At 43.4% G+C, this 24091-nt stretch overlaps 1 protein-coding gene across 9 annotated transcripts in view; it reads right to left on the bottom strand.

The window, feature by feature from the left end:
- The window catches only part of PLEKHG5 (pleckstrin homology and RhoGEF domain containing G5), a 533554-nt gene that overhangs the window by 124161 nt on the left and 385302 nt on the right, over positions 1-24091 (bottom strand). For all 9 annotated transcript variants that reach the window (XM_068240431.1, XM_068240432.1, XM_068240434.1 and 6 more), the window contains one exon: positions 12439-12499. In XM_068240431.1, the coding sequence (XP_068096532.1) occupies positions 12439-12499 (61 nt within the window). The remainder of the gene's footprint in view (positions 1-12438; positions 12500-24091) is intronic.

Here is a 24091-nt window from a genome sequence, read left to right as displayed (position 1 = left end):
ATGCAATAGCAGGGCAACGGAAAGATGGCGCCCGAAGCCCTGCACTGGAGACACAAATAGTCTCCAGTACAGGGCTTCGGACGCCATCTTCCCGTAGCCCTGCTCTGCCTGCCGGAAGACTATGCAGGCTGGAGCAGGGCTGCGGGCTATGAACTGGTGCGGTGTCTATTAGACGCCGCGGCCAGTTCATGCAATCGGATGGGACATAGCGCAGCAGCGATGGCGTGCCAGCAGATTCGGCTACGTGTGCCGAGTCTGGCACGCCTACAATAGGTTCGCCATCGCTGTGCTAGGGCCACCAGGATAAGAGGTCCCTTTACAAGACTCTATACTAAGCTAAAATTCATGACACCAATCTGATTGTGAATCTGAGAGAGCCTAAGCGCTTTGAGTCCTATGGGAGAAAAGTGCTATAGAAATGTTATCGTTGTTAGAGTCTCGTATTCAAGAAATCTATGTCAAGAGAGTGTGTGAGTGTGTGTGTGTGAGTGTGTGTGTGTGTGTGTGTGTATCCGTGCGTGCAGAGCCGGGCTGAGGCAAAGGTGAGAGAGGCTCCAGCCTCAGGGCGCAGTGTAGAAGGGGGACGCACAACTCACTCAGCTATCATTCCCCTATTGTGTTTGAAGCAGAGAAAAATAAGAAAAGGGGATACCGTATATGGCAGTGACTGCAAGCCAGATAACTAGAGATTAAGGTGTTGGGAGGTTGGGGGTCCTAGGGCACCTCTTAGTCTAATAGCAATCAGTGTGTGAAAGCTGGGGTGGGAGGGATGGAGGGGCGCACTTTGGTGTCTCAGCCTTGGGTGCTGGAGGACCTTGTCCCAGCTCTGCGTCCGTGCGTGCGTGTGTGCGTAGTTTCATACCAAAATCGTTTTTTTTTTTGCAATTTTCAAATTGCTAGTGTTGTGAAAAGCACTTGGTTTAGCAAGAATACTTGAATTCAATAGAAGGAGGCACTCCACAGGCTTGAACTTGCGTTCAGTTTATTGCACGTCGATACGCTACATGTTTCGGGCTCCGCCCTTCATCAGGTGTCACACCTGATGAAGGGTGGAGCCCGAAACATGTAGTGTATCGACATGCAATAAACTGAACGCAAGTTCAAGCATGTGGAGTGCCTCCTTCTATTTAATTCAAGTATCACTGTGTGGTGCAGGGGTGGTGTACCTGCGTGGAGGAGTGCACCGCCACCAGCTCTCCTTGCCTAGGATCGAGCCGCTGAGTCTGGTTCAGTCTAATACATTACTGTAAAAAGTAAACATTTTAAAGGGTATCGTTGTACAACAGTTTCCATTATGTTACAGCTAGGGTTTATTGGTCCATCTTTGATCAGTTAGTTTATAGCAATTTTCTTATAATAAAGTGTACTTTCATTTTAAGGACACTGGCAGAAGTGTTTCCGGCACCCATGTATTAATTCCCACTACAAAATCGGCAGGTCCAATTTAGAATGTGGGATTTAGGACAAGAAATCATATCTTTACTGTTAACATTGTCCTAAAGGCTATTTACAAAGTCATGATATGTGACACATGGCACTTTACATGCCACTTTGCAACTTCACAGTAGAATAGCTTCACTGCCTTGATGTTCCACGATATGAAGCATGAGCTTGATACCAAGCACCAGTTTCTCCCATCCTGGGGGAGGGGCTAACCTGCAGTCAATTAACAGCAACCAATTACTGTCACTCTGTATAAGGGAGACAAGATAACTAATAACAGAAAAGTTCTTTGACTCCACAACAGCCTACCCAGAAGCGACAGAGCACTATGCTTCATATCGCACTTATGGGTTCTTCACCATTAAACGCCTGACCTGTAATGAGTAGGTTGTAGTTTCCCATGGTGCAGTGCTGCACGCTCAGGCCTTTTATATGACTGCTGTATAAATGGGCTACGACATGTTTTCCCCCAAAATGGGTGGCTGCTATGCAGCACTGGGATTATTGCAGAACACCTTGACTCTTGTGGTTAGTAGAATTCTTTGTTCATACTAGTTAAAAGCACAGAACATAAATAGGAATGTATAATATTTCAGGTGTGGGGCCTTTCTACCTCATATATTAACTGTCGGGAGCGTCAACACTGCAACCAGACTGAAGGCAGAAAGTTCCGTTGTTGATGTTTAACCGTTCTCTCACTATGGGAACACGGTTCCCCATTTCCTTCTCAACTTCCCTTCCCTGATGTAATGAGTTCCCTTCTTCCTTTTCCCATCCTCAACTAGAAATTGGCAACCAGCCTGGTTTCAAATGGAAAGCACATATGATCTTTTTCTACATATCTATTCAGTTACTTTAGCACAATGATTTTTAATCTTTTAAACCCAATATTAATGCAGGTTAACCTATATAATAATAGGCAACTGTCCCTGCGTACAGCAGGGACAGTTGTCTCTTGTGTAGCTGGGTCCGTGCTTTTTGCTACTGCGCATGTGCGCAGCACGGACCCAGCTACACACAGACAGGAATGGGGGAGCCAGGCGGGCGTGTGATCGGGCGGCCAGGTGCGCGCGCGTACGCAGTACATGCGATGGCGAAAAACACTGACCCTAGAGCCCGTTTTTAAACGGGCTTAGGTCTGCTAGTAAATCTTATAAAATACAACAATCCTTTAATAAAAATACTATTAAATGAATATGCTGCATGCCATTCACAGTGCGGTTATGGTAATCAGCGTTTCAATAGTTGAACTCCAGGCAGTAGAACACTTGCTAGAAATAAATGTATCTGCAAATGCTTTTTCCCAGAACCTAAGATCTCAGTTAGAGGCTCTGGCCATGTAATTATTTATGGGAGTAGCACCTTCATACATCATGTGATTTGTGTGAGGCACTCCTGGAAGTGACTAATGCTAGGTATACACCATACAATTTACCTGCCAGATCGATTATTTCCAACATGTCCGGTCTGAATTTCGATCGATTTTCCGTTTTTTTTTAAATCTTTTTTTTTTGATAATTTTTTCAATTGATTTTTGTTCAGTTCTATGAAAATCAATCAGAAAAAACGATTGAAAAAATGATTGAAATAAATCAGAAAAAAAAAAAAAATTCGATAGACATTCAGATCAGACATGTTGGAAATAATCGATCTGGCAGGTAAATCTGCCAGAAAATTGTATTGTGTGTTAGGCTCATGTTGCCAGTGCACTAACTGCAAGGAGTGTGTATGTTCTCCCCATATCTGCATGGGTTTCCTCCAGGCACTCCAGTTTCCTTCTGCCACATCCCAAAAACATATCGAAAGGTTAAATGGCTTCCCCTTAAATTGCCTATTCCCCACAAGAGTTTTTCCCGCATGATGTGTATGTTTGTCTGCAATTGAACACAGGCTGATTTTTACAGTTGCCAGTGAATTTCAACAAGGAATCGCATGCGTTGTGCAGAAAAGTAGTGCAGGTTATATATATTTTTTTAAACACTACACAAAATTGCAGACGATGCCTGAAAACGCAGCGGACCCATAGGAAAGAACATGCGTTTTCGCACGTGATTTTGCATTGCAGCAAACACTTGTGATTTCAACAAGCGTGACCCCTGCCTGAAACATTTTAATTAGTTTCTTCTGTTTGTGTTCCCACTTGGAAGACATATGCTCAGTTCCTGTCCTTATAACACCAAAAGCTTCAATTGTATTATGACAGAAGGTAGTGGGTGTCAGTAGTGAGAACCTGTTCCATCAATTCTCCACTCTTCAGAATGTTCTTTTCACTGCGGTTTCTTTCCCTTTTGAAGCACTTTATCCATATCCTCTCTGGGCAGGAAGTGAGGAATATTATCCTCAGGGGGGACATTGACATTAGTAACACAAACCGACCAATTTAAATTCTGTTGAAAAAATTGTTTTTTCAACAGAATTTTATCATATAAAACTGCAGTGAAAATTCACGTTCATCATATTTATAAAGTGGTTATAATGTATAATAATGGAGAACATTGTTTTTAGGGGTTTTTATTAACACTCCGTTTGTAACTATAGAAAGTAGCGGTACACTGCTACAATGAAAGTCAATGGGTTGATACTTTTTCTGGTGAGAAGTAACTATTTTGGCTGGCAATCCATTCAAGTGACTGGAGCTGCACACCACTGATTACCGGTAAGGGTGGCAATCAAAGCACTGATAATTGGGGAACAAAATCTACCGCCCTTTTATAAACCTGGCAGTAAAAAAGTGAAATGAGATAAAGAAAAGAGAAAAAAAAACGTAAAAAAGAGTAGCTACCCTTTTTTAACTGTGATTAAAAAGGAAAGAAACTGTTTGGGTGGAACAGGGCATTAAATATTGTGGTAAGGAACTAACTCAGTCACAGAAAACTGTATTACTTCCGTCCAGTGAAAAGAAAATACTCAACGTTCTTTTCTATGCAAAGTTGTGCTCAATTTTTCAACCAATGATGATTTGGAGTTACAGGGAAGGATTCTAACACCATGGAAAACCCTCCACGTATTCCAGGTCCCAGTAACCACTCCAGAAATCATTCATCATGTCTATAAGGAAGTAATTCTGTGGCTGCTGGTAGGATAATCTGTCCGCCTGCCCAGACAATCTCTGACAGTGAGAAATCTGACAGTCATCCATCTGCCTCGCTGCACACAAGTTCATGCAGATGTTTGGCGGCTGTGTTACTTCACATACGGCCAGCCAGTGCTGTCTGTATCACGCACCCGCTGCAATGACACAGCTGTATCCAAACAGAAGCAGACAGGGAAATATCCCCCAAACTCTGAGGCAAGGATCACACTTGTCAAAGTGTTTTTGCATTTTGTCACGTCCACTCATGATTTTTCGGATCCGATGGAATACATTGTAATTACAAATGTGCGTGGTGCGGAAAAAAACTGAAAGTTGTCTGATTTCAAATCGTGGTAAAAAAAACTCGAATGATATGTCCTAAGTTTTCTCCTAGGTGATATTTTCCCATCTCATTAATAAAATGCCTTTTAACCACTTCACATCCAGACCTTGTTTTCCCCTAATAGACCATAGCAGTTTTGACGCTTTAGCGGTGTCTCTTTTTAATCAGCAATATCTTCATCTGTACTCGTGCCACTTAAATGATCTATATATCGTTTTTTTTCAAGCCAAACTAAGCTTTCATTGGGGGGTATTTGGTCCCAAATAAAATGTTCCTCTCTATGTATTTTAATGTGAAAAATAAAATAAAAAATTGCATTTCTCAATTTTGACCAATTTCTGTTTAAAAATAAAAAGTGCTATTGACATAAAAACTGTGCCACCAGTTAAAGTCTCCCCAGTATAGATATCCAGATGTGTCCCCAGTATCACCCCCCCCCCCTGCCCAGTATAGCCAGATGTGTCCCCAATATCAGCCCCCCCAGCATAGCCAGATATATCCCCTATGTTTGCCACCCCCAGAATAGATTGACAGATGCACCACCAGGAATAGTGCCCCTCTTTATAGCCAGATGTGTCCCCGGGATCAGGATTACCCCATTATAGCCAGATGTACCCCCAGCATTAGCGCTGCCCCACCATTATAGCCAAATGTGCCCCTAATATTTGGTTATGGCCCCCCAGGTGCCCAGATGTGCCAAATTATTAAATCCCCCCTCCTATTAGTTAACCAGATTCCCCCCAGTAAATATGTACCCCCCATTAAATATGTACTTTACATATCCTACCCCCCACCCCCATTATTGATAGCCAGATGTCCCCCCCCCCCCCCCATCAGGCAGCCCCCTCCTTGCACAAATTATTTAAAAAAATCATCCAGCAAGCAGCCTCACTCACCTTACCTCGTTCCTGCGACTATCCTGAAGACCGAGCCTCCGATCCCCGCTCTTCAGTCAGCCGCGTAATGTCGGTTACCCGGGTCCCAGCTTGATGACGTCATCAAGTCAGGACCCGGGTAATTGGCAATACGCGGCTGAATGCAGAGCGGGGAATGGAGGCTCGGACTTCAGGATAGTCGCAGGAACGAGGTAAGGTGAGTGAGGCTGCTTGCTGGATGATTTTTTTAAATGATTTGTGCACGGAGGGGGACAGATGAAGGATCGCTGCAGTTGACTACTGTAGTGATCGTTCATGGGATGGGGGTGGACTAATTGGCTACAAAGGAACATGTTCCCTTTCACCAATTAGTAATGCAGCTGAAAGTGCCGGGGGGTGCGCTCTGAAGCGCACCTGATCGTGCACAGCAGGACTGCAAATGTAGTCAGTATATCTAGGTCATGGTGGCTTGGAGGGTACCACAGATGACGTAGATATACTGTAGCAGTGGAGAAAGTGGTTAAGCTACCAGCAAGCAAGACAATACTCAGAATAATTTGGAAAGTACCTTTTCACCTACTTTTTGGTACTTGTTTAGTACTAAGTGCTGAAAAGTTTATTTAAACACAAAATGCAAAAATCATCTCCTGGGAGAAAACTTAAAGAGGAACTGTAAGTTTGCAAACCTATATAAATAAACATAACACACTGATCCTTGTCATGTCCTTGCCCCTCTGTGGCTTTTTCTCCGCTCCCTACTGCTATCCTGGCTATAAATCAACAGTTTTAAAAACTGTTGATAAACAAAAAAGATGATCATGACTAGGGGTGATCGGAAACAGCAAATTCCTTTCCGCCGGAATTCGCGGATTCCGCCAGCACTTTATTCCGTCTCTATGAAAATCTGTCGGATTTTCGTAAAATTCCTCAGAATTCCGGATTCCGACGGAACAATTAAAGTAATAGCAAATGGCACCTTGTTTATGCTACTAGTAGCCCATAGAACCTATTGAATGTTCCCTTAATCCTTTTCCTCCTCCCTCACTCCCTACTCCCTCCTCCCGGAGGGAGGAGGTCTTGTCTTCCAGGGAAGACAAAAGCCAGCTTACATACATTGGCCGGGAATCGAACTCAGGTCTAGTAGCTTGGTAGGCAGCTCTCCTCACCGCTATACCACCACCAACACTACATGCTGAAGCCAGCCTAGCATGTACCATTATGATATATCCAAGAGAAAATGAGCTTGCTTAGGGATTTGTAGGATTTTAAAAGCCAACTCACATACATTGGCCAAGAATCGAACCCAGGCCTACCGCTCTGTAGGCTGCTTTCCTAACCATTATACCACCAACACAACACACTACAATGCTACATGCTGAAGCCAGCCTAGCATGTACCAATCTGATATATCCAAGAGAAAAATGAGCTTGCTTAGGGATTTGTAGGATGTCAAAAGCCAACTCATATATATTGGCCAGGAATCGAACCCAGGCCTACCGGTTGGTAGGCTGCTATCCTAACCATTATACCACCAACACAGCACACTACAATGTTACATGCTGAAGCCAGCCTAGCATGTACCATTGTGCTATATCCAAGAGAAAAATTAGCTTGCTTAGGGATTTGTAGGATTTTAAAAGCCAACTCACATACATTGGCCAGGAAATTCCGCCATAGTGATATAGCAATTCTGTTCCGTTATAACGGAATCACCAAATTCCGTCCGGAATCATCGAATTCTAAATTCCGCGGAATCCAGCGACCATCCCTAGTCATGACCCCGGAAGTGAGCAGCATGCTCCATGAGTTGTGCCTGCTCAAGTGTGTGTGGAATGAGACTCCTGGGTCTTCACAGCTGTTATTCTAAGCTGCATGTCTGGGCTCTGCACTCGTTACAGCTTTTCTGCAAGTGACAGCTCCCTCAGGCTTGCAAACACGCTGTGAGCATTACACTTCTCCATTTTAGCAGAGGTAGTTCCTTCCTGATCTCCCTCGACAAGCCCTGACAAAGCACAGCAAAATGGCTACAGTGAGGAGAGAGGAGAACTAGAAGCGGCTGCAGTAAGACACAGCACATCAGTACAGGTACTGCTACATGCAGGATATTAGAAATGAGGGTGTACATTTTGTTACAGAGTCTCTAAGAGAAAAAGTGAATTGGATCAGGCCCAGTGTGCTGCCCTTACCGCACAATTACCCCTTTGTTGATGTCAAGGATTGCCTTGGATTTTCTGGAATCCTAGAAATGCCCCTGGCCTTACCCATTGAGACATGATGACCAAGCTCTTCTTCATTGATCAATCATATATTACTGTCCATCTTAACAGAGTAACCAAACAGCTTGGGGAGACCCCGTCTGCATGTTGGGTTGATGTGGCTCTGTAAAATGTAAAGCTATAGGCATGCTATACACCAACGGTTCTGGATATAAGCCTGACCTAAGGATCATAAAGAGATAATTTGCATATTCAGCAGTGTGCATTGTGGGTAACCACAGTTACACATTTAAATCTAAATTATTGCAAGTACCTTCTGTTTTATGAAGGCAAACCACACTGTGCATCTTAAAAAACACATACTTGTTTTCATATAATCAGGCTGGCACCAGGTGGATCACCACATTGTGCAGCAATGATTAACTTAAAGTCAGTCCCAAACGGTGGGAACAGTAAAAAAGGGCGCAGGAGGCTAGTGGACAAATCGGGCGCCGCCATTCACTCCCATAATAAATATCGTTTAATGAGCGCCCGATAGGAAAAAAGGGCGCCGGAGAAAAATAACGTTTTAAAAGCGGCGCCCGGAGACTTAATGTTTTATTACTGCTTCTCATGATTACACATTATTTAATGATTTATACATTTTTTAATATTATTTTTAAACGAAAAACTGTACAATATTTTTTTCAAACATTATTTTTAAATGAAAAACAGTACAATTTTTTTTTACATTATTTTTAAACGAAAAAACCGCACAATATGTTTTTGAAACGTTATTAATGCTTATCACAGGGGAGTCTTAGGTTTAGGCACCAACAGGGGGGTCTTAGGTTTAGGCACCAACAGGGGGGTCTTAGGTTTAGGCACCAACAGGGGGGTCTTAGGTTTAGGCACCACCAGGGGGTCTTAGGTTTAGGCACCAACAGGGGGGTCTTAGGTTTAGGCACCAACAGGGGGTCTTAGGTTTAGGCACCAACAGGGGGTCTTAGGTTTAGGCACCAACAGGGGGGTCTTAGGTTTAGGCACCAACAGGGGGGTCTTAGGTTAAGGCACCAACAGGGGGGTCTTAGGTTTAGGCACTAACAGGGGGGGGTCTAGGGGTTAGGGGTAGGTACAGGGAGGGTTACTTAGGCACCAACAGGGGGGGTCTTAGGTTTAGGCATCAACAGGGGGGTCTAGGGGTTAGGGGTAGGTACAGGGAGGGTTACTTAGTAATTTTTTTTTTAAACGTTATTATACGTTTCACTATTTAAACGAAAGATTAACGTTTTTACAATTGCCGATTTAATGCACATTATTTAATGATTTATAACTTTATAAAACATTAATTTTAAACGAAATACAGTACAATACATTTTTTAAACGTTATCCATGCTTATCGTTTAAAACCCCGCGCCCTTTTTTCCCAGCGCCCTTTTTTAACGTACGCCCAAACGGTCACCAAGGATGGCGTTTACATGCTACTTTATTCATTTATTTTTCATTTGTATAAGGCCAAAGAATTCCACAGTTCTTTAGATTGGGTACTTACAAGTCTAAGACATGTATTTTGTGTGCCTCTGAGACTGGTTAATAGTTTATAACCTAGAACAATACTCTTACATGCTTAGTGGAAGGCAGTTAGTACAGCTAAGGACTCACTGAACAAAACAGAAATACCAATAATGTTTTAACAGATCAATGACAAGGTGATGGAGATTATTAGTACAGCGGCAATCTCCATTGATATTAACCTGCAATACTATCTATTTAAACATGGATTCCCTATGGACCAAGCCACCCTGATCTGTCACTTCAAAACACACTAAACTACACAAGTATGCACTATGGACTTTTTTTTTTTATTTAAGGGTTAGGACAGTACAATGCAGTTAAAATTACTTCTAGAAGCAGTCTAGTTATAATTTAAACATGACATCCTGATAGTGGCTTTCATCCCCGGTGAGCCAATGTGTTGATGCATTGTGTGAACCACTGACCTTGCTCATATAAACCATAATAACCTTGCCCAGCATTTTCTTGCCATTTGAATGGGCATTTTTCAGAAGCTTCTCTTTTCATGGGGATTATGGAAACACAATCAAATCAAATCTCAAATAAAGTTAGATGGGATTCCTCTGACCTCAGCTATTCAGAGCAGGGCCGGGCCGAGGCAGAGGCTGGAGAGGCTCCAGCCTCAGGGCGCAGTGTAGGAGGGGGCGCACAATTCATTCAGTTGTCATTCCCAATTGTGTTTGAAGCAGAAATAAATAGGAAAAGGGGATACATGGCAGTGACTGCAAGTCAGATAACTAGAGATTAAGGTATTAGGGAGGTTGGGGGCCATGGGGCGCCTCTTAGTCTAGTAGCAATCAGTGTGTGACGGCTGGGGGGGAGGGATGGAGGGGCGCACTTTGGTGTCTCAGCCTTGGGTGCTGAAGGACCTTGTCCCAGCTCTGATTCAGAGTCAGCAATTAAAATCAGGCAGCACAACATAGGACTTGTGTGTGGGAGATTCTGATCAGCAGTTGAAAGTCTAATAAAAATAATTACATGCAAGGACAGGTTACTTGAGTTCAGCAGAGTCTCACTTATAGATTTAAGTTGCCCATTAAAGGAATACTGTAGGTGGGGGTCGGGGGAAAATGAGTTGAACTTTCCCGGGGCTTCTAATGGTCCCCTGTAGACACCCTGTGTCCGCGCAGTCACTCACGATGCTCCGGCTCTGCCTCCGGTTCACTTCTGGAATTTCAGACTTTAAAGTCTAAAAACCACTGCGCCTGCGTTGCCGTGTCCTCCCTCCCGCTGATGACCATACTGAGCCTGTGCAGTACGCTCCTGGTGACATCAGCAGGAGCGAGGACACGGCAACGCAGGCGCAGTGGTTTTCAGACTTTAAAGTCTGAAATTCCAGAAGTGAACCGAAGGCGGGGCTGGAGCATAGGTGAGTGGCTGCGCGGGCACAGGATGCCTGCGGGGGACCATTAGAAGCCCCGGGTAAGTTCAACTAATTTTCCCCCGACCCCCCCTACAGTATTCCTTTAATGGGCAACTTAAATCTATAAGTTAGACCCTGCTGAACTCCAGTAAGCGTAACGCAATGCAGAAATTACCTGAAAGTGTAAAAGGGCCCTTAAACTAATTGCCCACATGGTGCAGTGCGATTGTCTATTGGCAGGAGAGTCCACCGGAAGACAATTTCATATTTCAAACATACTGCAGCATAGTGCACGGACAGGGTAATTTGTTGAGCTTCGCCCCCTGTTCAGTGATGTGCTCCCTGCGTGACAGGAAGTATGTTACTGGATTTTGAATGATCGGCGTGTGTGCACAGCACTGCTATAATCTAAATTGATTGTTACATTGCCATTGACTCCAAAGCAATTGTGTGGCAAGTGGCACAACTCGTAGCGCTTGGGAATGCACTGCAGTGATTGATGCAGAGTCCAAAACACTTCCGTCGCATTGCGTCGCACCGCAGGTACTGTGGCTGGTCTTATCGAGATTAATGGCCACGTCGACGTGGAAGCGGCAGGGAAGATTACTGTGATATGACGCAACATCATAGTGTACATGGGGCCTAAATATCCCCTATCTTTGCTCCATCTATGATTCTCATAACAAAGACAGCAAAGTTGGACCATCTCCATTGTAGTCAATAAAAAACTATTTATTGACAAAGAGATAAAAACAAGGAACACCAAGAGCCCCAATAGTGTAATATGTACTGGTAAATGGTTACTAGATAGAGAAAATATTAATACTCACAAACCAGGGTTACCATTAGGCAACCACTGTAAAGGCAGGTGGGGAGATTTTCCTGACCCCACTAAGGAATAAGAAGTCGCTCTCTGTAGATGAGAAAAAAGGGGGTTCAACCCTCCACCCAGGGTGGACTCAATATTATGCAGGAGAACAGAGGCGCCAAAAGGATAAAAGGAAGCTAAATGAGTTTAAAAACCAAATGCTTGGTAAATAGAGGAGGTAGTGGTGGACTTACCTCCTCCAAGTAGACACACAATGACTGTAGTAAAGACAGTCAATATATTTTATTTATGAACTCCAAATATGCAACGCGTTTCGCAGGTTTGAGGTGCCTGGCTCTTCTACTGACCACATATGCTATTGCTCCGTTGTTATTGCCTGATGAAGCGGGATCAAACCTGCGAAACGCGTTGCATATTTGGAGTTCATAAATAAAATATATTGACTGTCTTTACTACAGTCATTGTGTGTCTACTTGGAGGAGGTAAGTCCACCACTACCTCCCCTTTTTACCAAGAATTTGGTTTTTAAGCTCATTTACCTTCCTTTTATCCTTTTGGCGCCTCTGTTCTCCTGCATAATATTTATTGACAAAGGTAATCTTGAATCTTCTGATAGAAATAGCATTTTATTTAATAGAGGCTCCAGCTGGAACAGCCTCCGAGGAGGAGGAGGAGGAATTATGCATTCAGTGTGCCTATGAATCAATACAATGATTACAGAAGGAATGGAAGTAGGCCTTACATCAGTGTGTCTTCTCCTGGTTTTCTTCTTTGTTATTTTCAGACCTGCAGTTTTCTTCTCTCTGCACAAAGCAATTGTAAGAGAAAAACAACCAATGAAACACTGAAAATAATGCACAGGGAAAATCTTTCGAAGCATAGCAGCCCCAAGACATAACAAGGGGCTTGCACTATCTGGCCATTTATTAACCATCTCCGGAAGCTGAGGGAAGGACAGACATTAAAGGATTACACTGTCTCTCTATGCCTAAAACAAAAAGGCATTTAACAGCTTTACTTGTAGTCTTAATTATTGCCTTCTAGTGAGAGAGGATGGTGCTGCTTTAAACTAAATGGTAGAATACAAGACAAATAACATTCAGATTGCGCTTTTCTCCTGGCCGACTCAAAGCACCAGAGCTGCAGCCACTAGAATGCACTCTATAGGCTGTAGCAGTGTTAGGGAGTCTTCCCCAAAGTCTACTGAATAGGTGCTGGCTTACTGAACAGGAAGAACCGAGATCAAACTCAGGTGTAACGATTGTGGGATATCTCCGTGTTCAGCGCACAAAGATGTGCGCTGACACTGCGGAGGTCCTCCACAAGCGTGTCAAGATACTAGAACCCAGCTTTTGGTGCAAGCACCAGTAGAGGGAAAATTCCTGTCGGCAGATGGCGCTGGGGAGTGCAGAGGAACCAATCCTCTGTACCTCCACAAATGCCAGACAGGAATTTGTACGAAGCGCAGAACGCAATCGCAAGAGAGGCGATTGCGAATGAGAATGAGCAAAGGGACAGATTGTATGTGTGTGCGCCAATCTAGTCGCCACCCCGCGACCACGCATACACAACAGCAGATATGAAATAGGAACGCGATCGCGAGAGGTGCGATCGCCAGACGTGACACAAGGCAGATCAGAACAGAATACGAGGTTAGCAAAGGCACAGCAAATAATACAATGAGAATATACGGAAAATAATAAACGCTAGCTAACCGCGAACACCGCACTCATTCGCAACAGTGCACGCGGTTATGCGCGGTCTCCACGTGATAAGCACAATAGAGACAAGCACGCCTAACTAACCATCAACAGACAAACACGAAACAAAGAACGTGAACGCTTGCTTAACGGTTACCTCATCGAGCCTACAGCAAGCGCCCGTATCAGACAAGACAGACAAACGAGAAACAGGAACTAGGCAGAAAGGATCCACCGCTCTTCCGCCAGAGTAAGTGTGATCCAAGCAGGAACACAGATCAGAAAGATCCACAGCCGCTAACGCTAGCGGCTAGTGCGATCTAAACAAGACAGATCAGATGAGGTAGCCGGTAGCAACCGCTGCTCCAGCTTACACTCCAGGAACTCAGATCAGAAGGATCCACAGCCGCTACCGCTAGAGGCTAGTGAGATCCAAACAAGACAGAGCGATTCGCTATCAACCGCCGCTGGTGACAGCGCAATCGCGACAGACAAGACAAGACAGAATAGGCAGTACAAATTATACACAAACTGACTGCACTAACTAGGAATGCAAGGAGCACTCCCCAAGAATTAACTATACTAAGATAGCAGTGGCTGACACTCCAGGTGAGTCCAGCAGGAACAAACCTCTATGAGCAGCGAAGCATTGTGGGACACACATAGTACTTATAGTACACGCCTCCAATGAATGTGGCCAGGCAATTTGCATGACAACGTATGCAAATTCCTCAGCAAGCACAAGCTGCAAAACTGACAGAAGGACTTCTTTCCAGAGTCCTGCAGCATGCAGACCTGAATAATGATCAAAAGGCTGCCTGCCTGCGCAGGCAGCTGAGCGGATCGTTACAGTACCCCCCCCTCTAGGGACGAATTCCAGACGTCTTTCAAAACTGGCGTTATCAAAAAACTCTAACTGAAGACTCATGAAGGTCGGGGCAGCCCGACAAGGTCCAATTCCAGAGTCAGTCCACCCGAAACCGACCTCATCGGAAACAGAAGCCACCGAAACATGCCCATCAGTACTACCAGTCTTAGCGTAACACCCATCAGGACTGTGGATACCAGAGAAAAAGCCATCGACACCCTCCAGACAATACCCACCACCTTCCAACGAGCGTCCGAAAATACCAAACCTGCCACAATACCTGTTCGAAGTGTCCCTTACAACACAAAAGCCACCGTTGATCTTATCCAGGGGACCAAGCAAAATCTCTCCCGGAATCGCCCAGAACCTTTTGAAGCTCCACAGAGATCCCAAGAGGGCAGAACAATCACCAGGCTCACATGGAGAATTACCAAGAACCCCCATGGAACCAATGACAATTCCGGATTCAGAATTACGAGGACACCCATCAAGATCAAGACTTTCAGGGACCACTTCTGGGCATGCAAGCAGGCAGGCTAAATCAGAGCATGTCTCCACCGAGGAAGCATCTGAGTACGCTGGTAACCGAGGCACACTTGGGCTTTCTGGGTCACAGAGCACACTGGGGTACACCAGCACAGGAGAAACCTCAGTACATGTCGGGGAACTGCCAACCTCAGAGTCCGGCACGACAAGACCAAAACCAGTACCGGACAGAGAATCATCATGAGTGGAGGTCACAGGCACTGTACTTTCACAAGAAGACTCGGATACAAATTCAGAAATTTCTGTGACAATAATATCATCATTGACTACATATGAGTGAAGCTCCATCAGAGCTGAAAAGGTAGCCAGCAAGGCAGCAATGCCTACGGAAAAGGGTAACACCTCAGAAGGACTTGGGGGGCAGGAGACATCTCCTACAAGTTCTGCACCCTTTGGGAGGAACTCTGAGACCTCCAGAACATCAAACAAGACCTCAGGAACATCATTTTTCAAGTTTTCTCGGAAGGATTCTGAACTATCCATGTTACAGGGCAAAACTGGAAGTTTATTTTGTGGACAGGGCAGATGTCCCAGGAATGGTTCCACCATAACCTGAGACTGGATCTCATCATCATGAGGGGAATGTACAGGTATATTTACTGGAACACACACTGACTCCCTAACTTCATTCTCACTGTACCCAGAATTCTGTGTGGCAGTCAAACTAGCTTGTAACTCCAAAACTGCAGAAAAACAGGTGAGTATAGTGGCAATACCTAGACGAGCCTCTAGGGACACTGCAGGAGACTCTAAACAAGGCCATCTTAACTCATCCAGAGTACAGGGTGCAGAATCAGCACTTTCCTCAGAACAAGAAAGGGACTCACAAATGTCAGTGTGATTGGACATCATATTGTTATTCATGGTACAGGGCAGGCTCAGAGAAACTTTCTCTGGACCCAGCAAAGATGTTTCAGAGTCAGATTCGCAAAACCGAAGCGCTGTCTCACTCTTAGATTCGGCTAACAATGTCAAATCCGAGGAGCCAGAACGCAAAACCTGCGAATCCAAGATCGCTTTAGGTTGTGAAACTGACGCTTCCATAGCGCAAATCTCCGCGATCTGCGGAGCAGACTGCAAGGCATCTAGGGTCGAAACACTGGAGCAATTGTCCCCAGGCAACGGGCCCTTACAGGTGTGAACAGGGTGAGACAGAGACTCATCTGCAGAAGAAATAGCGACATCAACAGAATAAACTTTATTAGGCATATTAATTTCACTTTTGATGCTGCATAGTTTAGGAATTTTTCCCATAGCAGGATCATAGATGGAAGATCTTAAAGATCTGTTCTTAGATGACAAGGGATCCCACATATCTTTGAGAAAACTGGCACATTCATGTTGATCACAATCTGCAGGAACATCTGAGAAACAGGCATTACATCGCATAGATTCAAACTTCACGCAATCAGGAGAGAATCTTTCAAGATTCGCACAAGAATCAACCACAGTAGTGCACCCATTCATGTCAGGTCGCACAATATCTAGACTCACATGCTTTACCCCAGAAAGGCAGGAACAATCATCCGATAACGATGTCTCTTTATTGAAGTCAATTGATTGGTGTGTGTGCAATTCATCCAAAATCGTCTGCCACACATAAGTCACCGGATTCACAAAACATTCGTCACACTCATCAGAGTCAATCAAAGCGTACACCGAATCAAGACAAGCATAAAGAATCTCTGCGCTTTTTGCGATGTAAAAATCGCAAAACGCCTTCCAATCAATCTCGAACTCCTCAATTAATGCTCCAATATCCCATGGAGCAAATGGGGGTTCAAACAACTCGGTTTCCAAGAAACCCTCATAAGGGTTGGGGTCAGGAACATGCAAAGACTTTCTCACTCCTTTAATATAGAAAATAATTCTGCCTATCAAAGGATCCACAAATGCCCTTTCTTGGGGTAATGAAACCTGAGACTGAGAAATTTCAGACTTTACAGAAACAATTTTTTTATTTGTAATTGCTATGGGCAACGGTTTTTTCAGCTGAGAAGTCTTCCTTTTTTCCTGCTTTTAGTCCTTGCTGCTTTAGGTGGCTGCTGTTTAGACACAGGGGAATAGTTACTGCATTCATTTTCAAACTGAATGGTTTTGCATGAAGTAGGTAGAGCAGCTGACTCATTAGCAACTACACACTCATACAGGGCAGGTGGCAAGCAAGGCAACTCAAACCAGTAGGAGAATGTAAATGTAAGAAACTGATATAGATTATCATTCCAAGAATTGTCTTGCAAGATTTCATGAGCCCATACAAACAGATCATCTTTCAAAAGCACATAAGCTAATTGGAGAGCAGACGTGGACGGATCAGTAATTTGAAAAGTAGGATTCAGACAAAATTTTACGCATTCAGAGAGAAAATCCTCTTTCGTCTCTGAATTTAATATTTTGAAACTCTTAAAGACACAGGAACCATACTCAGCAAAATCGTACAAATCAGAAATTCCCTCTACACTGGGGTTTTGGGTTGGGCTGCTCATAATGTAACGATTGTGGGATATCTCCGTGTTCAGCGCACAAAGATGTGCGCTGACACTGCGGAGGTCCTCCACAAGCGTGTCAAGATACTAGAACCCAGCTTTTGGTGCAAGCACCAGTAGAGGGAAAATTCCTGTCGGCAGATGGCGCTGGGGAGTGCAGAGGAACCAATCCTCTGTACCTCCACAAATGCCAGACAGGAATTTGTACGAAGCGCAGAACGCAATCGCAAGAGAGGCGATTGCGAATGAGAATGAGCAAAGGGACAGATTGTATGTGTGTGCGCCAATCTAGTCGCCACCCCGCGACCACGCATACACAACAGCAGATATGAAATAGGAACACGATCGCGAGAGGTGCGATCGCCAGACGTGACACAAGGCAGATCAGAACAGAATACGAGGTTAGCAAAGGCACAGCAAATAATACAATGAGAATATACGGAAAATAATAAACGCTAGCTAACCGCGAACACCGCACTCATTCGCAACAGTGCACGCGGTTATGCGCGGTCTCCACGTGATAAGCACAATAGAGACAAGCACGCCTAACTAACCATCAACAGACAAACACGAAACAAAGAACGTGAACGCTTGCTTAACGGTTACCTCATCGAGCCTACAGCAAGCGCCCGTATCAGACAAGACAGACAAACGAGAAACAGGAACTAGGCAGAAAGGATCCACCGCTCTTCCGCCAGAGTAAGTGTGATCCAAGCAGGAACACAGATCAGAAAGATCCACAGCCGCTAACGCTAGCGGCTAGTGCGATCTAAACAAGACAGATCAGATGAGGTAGCCGGTAGCAACCGCTGCTCCAGCTTACACTCCAGGAACTCAGATCAGAAGGATCCACAGCCGCTACCGCTAGAGGCTAGTGAGATCCAAACAAGACAGCGATTCGCTATCAACCGCCGCTGGTGACAGCGCAATCGCGACAGACAAGACAAGACAGAATAGGCAGTACAAATTATACACAAACTGACTGCACTAACTAGGAATGCAAGGAGCACTCCCCAAGAATTAACTATACTAAGATAGCAGTGGCTGACACTCCAGGTGAGTCCAGCAGGAACAAACCTCTATGAGCAGCGAAGCATTGTGGGACACACATAGTACTTATAGTACACGCCTCCAATGAATGTGGCCAGGCAATTTGCATGACAACGTATGCAAATTCCTCAGCAAGCACAAGCTGCAAAACTGACAGAAGGACTTCTTTCCAGAGTCCTGCAGCATGCAGACCTGAATAATGATCAAAAGGCTGCCTGCCTGCGCAGGCAGCTGAGCGGATCGTTACATCAGGTCACCTGTGTCAGAGGCAGAGCCCTGGACAAAGCCACAAAATCAACACTTTCTCCTGCCATCTCAGCTATTTGAATGAGTGACATGAAAACCAGAGAAACAGATAATGTACAGTCAGTCTAAAGATAATCTGATCTCTAGGCCCTGCCTAGGAGAATATACATATTACTAATATACTAATATAGCAGAATTAAAGCAGCGGGAGTTAAATGAACTTATGCTCCCTGATGACATTAGCGCGGTGATGACAGAGCTACAGGCAGCGTAGCGTGAGCTCCTTAGCAACGGGCGCTTGTTGTGAAGTCCCGCGCTATAGTGCGGCTGCCACTATGTTAATTAACATAGTAGCGACTGTCACTATCGCGCGGGACTTCAGGAGTAGTGGCCGGTGCTAAGGAGTGCATGCTAGGAGATTCACTTGCAATTTTTCATGTTTTAAAACTCCTTTGCACTTTCGTATTTTTTACGGTTTTATAATTTCTATTTTAGATTTTTACACATTTTTTGCCAGAATTTTTTTTCTAAATTTCTCTTGCACGGTTTCTACACTCGCTCAACAGTTGTGGTGGAACTCCACACCACACCCTTTTCTTCACCTTTTTTGGCTCACCCAGGTGCTATATACCTATTGTACCCCAGGTCAATATAGCGCTATCTATAAGTGGTCAACTTGCTCTGATTATAATGAGATAATGGGGATTTTTTAATTGGTTTTAACATTTCCTGTAAGTGTGTTTGTATTGGAATTAATAAAACAACATTTTTGTACATACTTATTGCAGTATGGGTATTTGTTTTATCATAAAATACTAATTAATGGTGTTACTAAGGATACTTTGTCTTGGTGTCTATATATTGATTAGATTGCCCAGTTACTGTATAGTAGCAAAGTATATACTGTCATGCTCAATTTATGAGATCAGGGGAGCCACTAGACACTAGAGAACTGTAACATTGAGGGAGGGAGCCACTCAGAAACTGTATAGGTGAGAGAGGGGGCCACTAGGAAACTGTATAAGGGAGTGAGGGGGACACTAGACAGTATTGAACTGTATAGAGCCTCTAAACACCAGGGACATGTACAGGGGAGGGGGATTGGGGAACTAAACACTGGGGACACCAGGGAACTAAAATGAGGAGGGGGAGTGGGGCACTAGACACCAGGGAACTGTATAATACCGGGCATACACAGCTTGATTTTGCCGCTCGATTCTCCCGCTCAATTCCACAGGCAATTCTCTTATCTTCCAATTGTTTTTCTTATCTTTTTGCATTGTCCTCAATGCACAATCGAGCGGCAAAATGATCGGGCGGGAGATCGGACGTGCCAGAAATGATCTATCGAGCCATCTAAATGGCTCAGAATCGAGTCGTGTATTCCCAGCATAAGAGAGGGAGGGGATCATTAGAAACTAGGGAGCTGTATAAGGGAGGGAGTTGGCCACTAGACATCGAGGTTGGACTGCGACTTGGTCCCAGTTTTTAATCTCACTCCACTGTGTATTTGAGCTTGAGATCCCTGGTTTAAAATGAAATAAATATTGCAGCCTTTATACCTCTCCAACTACAATGTTACATTAACATATATGGCACCAGAGATCCAGGATGAAGAATGCATAGATTACACACGTTACTACTACTTGAGAAGAAGGTTGAACACACGCTAAAAACGTATATTACCTAGCTGGGAAACAAAATAGCACCTTAGATAAAAAGCGTAATGTGAGCAGTGATCTGCTTTAACCATTTTTTTTTGGACTTTTAACAGTTCTCTTTTATTGTCCTCAACCCATTACCGTCAGTAGCCACTACTACCTATTTAGTCAGTAAAACTTTGCTTGCAACTTACTACATTTATAAAAAATACCATTACAAACCTTTTTAAATGAGGGTTAAAAGACAAACAAGTAAAAGAAACATAACAGTGATTCCTTTATGTTGCAGTCATAACAGTGTTCGTCTGATGGGTGATGGCTGGACGTGTCATTCTGTGCTCACAGACTGCTGGTAGAGCTACAGTATATACACTGTGAGGAATTTGCTGTTCCTCAGGACCTCTGTACACCCCATGCAAGCATCATCAGCACAGGAAGCGGGAGAGACTAGATGTGTCACAGTATAATCAGATGATGGTGAACTGGGCAAGGATATCAAAATAATTGACAGCTTCCAAAAACAATACGTGCTGTACTTAAGACACCACCCGTGGTGGGAACGATTTCACTTTTCTCAGGTTCCTCCCATCAGTAAAAACAATGCCCTGTCAACAAGATCCCAGCAACAGACAGCCTAGTCTTACTGTTACATTAACTCACAACAGCCAATTAGTAGAACAGTTAACCCAAACAGATATTTCTTTTGTGAGGCAGATATTTTACATGTTTTGAATGTTGTAAGCAGTAAGTTTTTACATTTTTGACAGCATGTCATTTAGAGCTCCTTCAGAATATATGCGCTGCGGTGCACATTTCGTCAGCGCCTATAGTGTGTGACACGCAAGAACGGTAGAACAGCAGTGCAATGCTGCATGCATTTTTCAAGAATCGCAGCGCTGACCCATTCACTGTAGTGGTGGTGTGCGATCGTACATGCTGCGTTCCAATCGCACAGCCATCTGCGCTAATTGATGTGAACGAGGCCATACTGAGGAATGAAACAGAAGCAGAGAAACTCCTTAATGTGCATCAGGTGAGAACATGTCTTCTAAATACATTCCATGCACACCTTGCATGACGATAGGTCCTTTACATAAACTTTCTGCGTGTGCCTCGGCTGATGAAAAATCATCTATATAAATCCTCAACGTGTGTCTCTGCTGAGGACAGGTCCTCATTATATGGTTACTACATTTGCTAAAGACAGAGAATAGAGACAAACTGCCAAAGCTCATTAGTCATAACTCTAAGGGCTGGTTCACATTGGGCGATTTACCGCGATCGCATTTGTGTCTGCAATTCAACATTCCAAATCTCGCGATTCATCGCAATTTGCGTTTGTGATTCCCGTTCAATAGAACTAGAATCACAGAGCAATCGCCCACGAAACGCTGCTTGCAGCGCGTGTGCCATTAATCGAAATCGCAACCGCTGCAGAGTGAATGTATCCATAGGGATACATTGTAGCAGCGCTTTGCTGATCGCCGGTGATCAGGAAAGCGCTGAAGAATCGCCCCAGTGTGAACCAGCCCTAACTTAACAGATCGAGCAGCATCAGTATTGTCTCTTAACAGGACATGATGTTAAACTGTCAGTCTTTTTAGGCTTCCCTTGGAGTCCCAAGTAGGTATCCTTTTACCATTCAATCGTGTTTCTCTTGCATGAAATGTTAGTCTCAGCAATACTAACTACTGCAGTTTTTGATAAGACCAGTAGGTGGCACACAAGAACCTCTGAACTGTCTCTTAAATGCTGTATTTTTAGGTTATTTTAGGAAAAGCTGTAACAATCACTGAACCACTTTCCATCATCTATATGTGTGTATGTAAAGTAGAAGCACAATATGCAAATACTCCCCACAGGAATAAAGTGTTTTGGCCCAGTTATGCCACCACTGTGCCTGTTAGGAGTGATGCTGGTCCTCATTTACCTGAGTGTCTGGGCGAGAAATTGTCAGTGTTGTCAAAAGGAACTAATAACAGTAAATATGATCTCCAACATAGTCAGCTGAACAATTACAAGTACATCTTCATTTTTAATAACTGAGAAGGCTATAGACTGTTTATAGAGTGGCCTTGGCCACGACTTACAGCTTGCAGCCTAGTTTTGCATATTGCAATAACTAAAAAAAATGAACTTTATTATAATTTAATGTGAATGTACCTTTTTTTTTACTATAATTGCATGTTTATGAAATGCAGTTATGAAATTAACTTGAACAAGGATTTTAAAGTCTGATTCTGATTGGTTGCCGAGTACTAAGGCACACATCAAAGAACTGCAAAATCTGTAAAATCTAAATAAAATAGAAAGCAATGGTTTTAAAATTATGTAAAACCATATACTTAATGGTGTAAGCAAGAAGTTTTAAATCAGGATGATACCATTTATTGGCTAACTAAAAATGAATAAAAATAAGCAAGCTTTCGGCCTTGCAGCCTTCGTCCGGCTTATATCCTGTTAGTTATTTTTATTCATTTTTAGTTAGCCAATAAATGGTATCATCCTGATTTAAAACTTCTTGCTTTCACTGATGGCTAACACAGTATAGTACCCTACTGCACTTAATAGTATAAAGACAACAGATTACCGTAAATGCTAAAATTGAACAATTCTATTTATAAATGCTCAATTAAAATATGATGTCAGTATAGCATTTACATAAAGTTATGATGCCAGTAAAACATTTGCAAAAAGTTGAAGTGGGGTAAACCAGGTTAAAGGAATGTAAAATGCAAACAAAACATAAAAATAACATAGCAAAGCTGAGTCTCAGACAAGTAAAAATGGGAAGGGGTACACCACCCTGTGAAGCACTGCATTGGCAAATGTTCAAACAATTTAAGAATAGCACTCCTCAATGTAATACTGCAAAGAATTTGGAAATCTTATCATCTACAGTACATATCATTAAATGATTTAGAGACAGGAGAAATCTTGGTTTTCAAGGCAAACATAAAAAGCCAATAATGAGTGTCTATGATCTTTGATTGGCACTGCATGCGTCATCTTCTCTGGGCTTGATCGTATTTCAAATTGACTAATTATTATTATTATTATTTATTTATTTATATAGCGCCAACATATTCCGCAGCGCTTTACAAAGCACAAGGCAGCGCTTTACAAAGACTAAGGCAAAAAGTAAAACTGCCCAGTGGTCTGAGAAATCAAAATTTGAAATTCTTTTGGAAATCATGGACATTCCACCCCTTAGATTAGGGAGGGATCATTGGGCATGTTATTAGTGTGCAGTCCAAAAGCCAGCAATTATTCACAAATAGTTAACTTAAAATAGTACTGTAAATGTTATTTTTTTGTTTACATATTACAGAGTTTTTTGTTTTGTTGTTTTTAATTAAGTTGTATATGGTATGTATTCCTCAATAACCTAAATCAACCTAAATTGTTAGCTCATCTGGTCTTACAGCAGGGCATAAACCATGACTATCGATCTATCTGTCTGTACAGTAATGAGGCACAAGAAACCCTCTACACCTAGAAATGGTACTCTCATGGGTATGTGGATAGGAAGGGTTCACAGAGTGCATAAAAGGATAATTTGGAGAAGAACAAAAATACTCCTTCTTTAAAACAGAAACTGTAGAAACATAGAGCCATCTTTATTTACCTTTCTAGACTATGTGATGCTGATCTTTAGCATCAGTGGTGTTTGAGTCATGCTGAAGCCATTTTTCCTCCTTTTTAACACCTGCACTACTGAAATGATTGTCAATAGATTGTGACACTCTCATATAACAGTCTGTCTAATGCTGGGAATACACCATGCGTTTTTTAGGCAGATAGATGGTTCGATAGATAATTTCCAACATGTCCGATC

The sequence above is a fragment of the Hyperolius riggenbachi genome, chromosome 6, assembly GCF_040937935.1.
Source record: "Hyperolius riggenbachi isolate aHypRig1 chromosome 6, aHypRig1.pri, whole genome shotgun sequence".
Classification (NCBI taxonomy): Eukaryota; Metazoa; Chordata; class Amphibia; order Anura; family Hyperoliidae; genus Hyperolius; species Hyperolius riggenbachi.
Note: the sequence above shows the minus strand (reverse complement) of the source record. Positions and strands in the feature narration are given on the sequence as shown.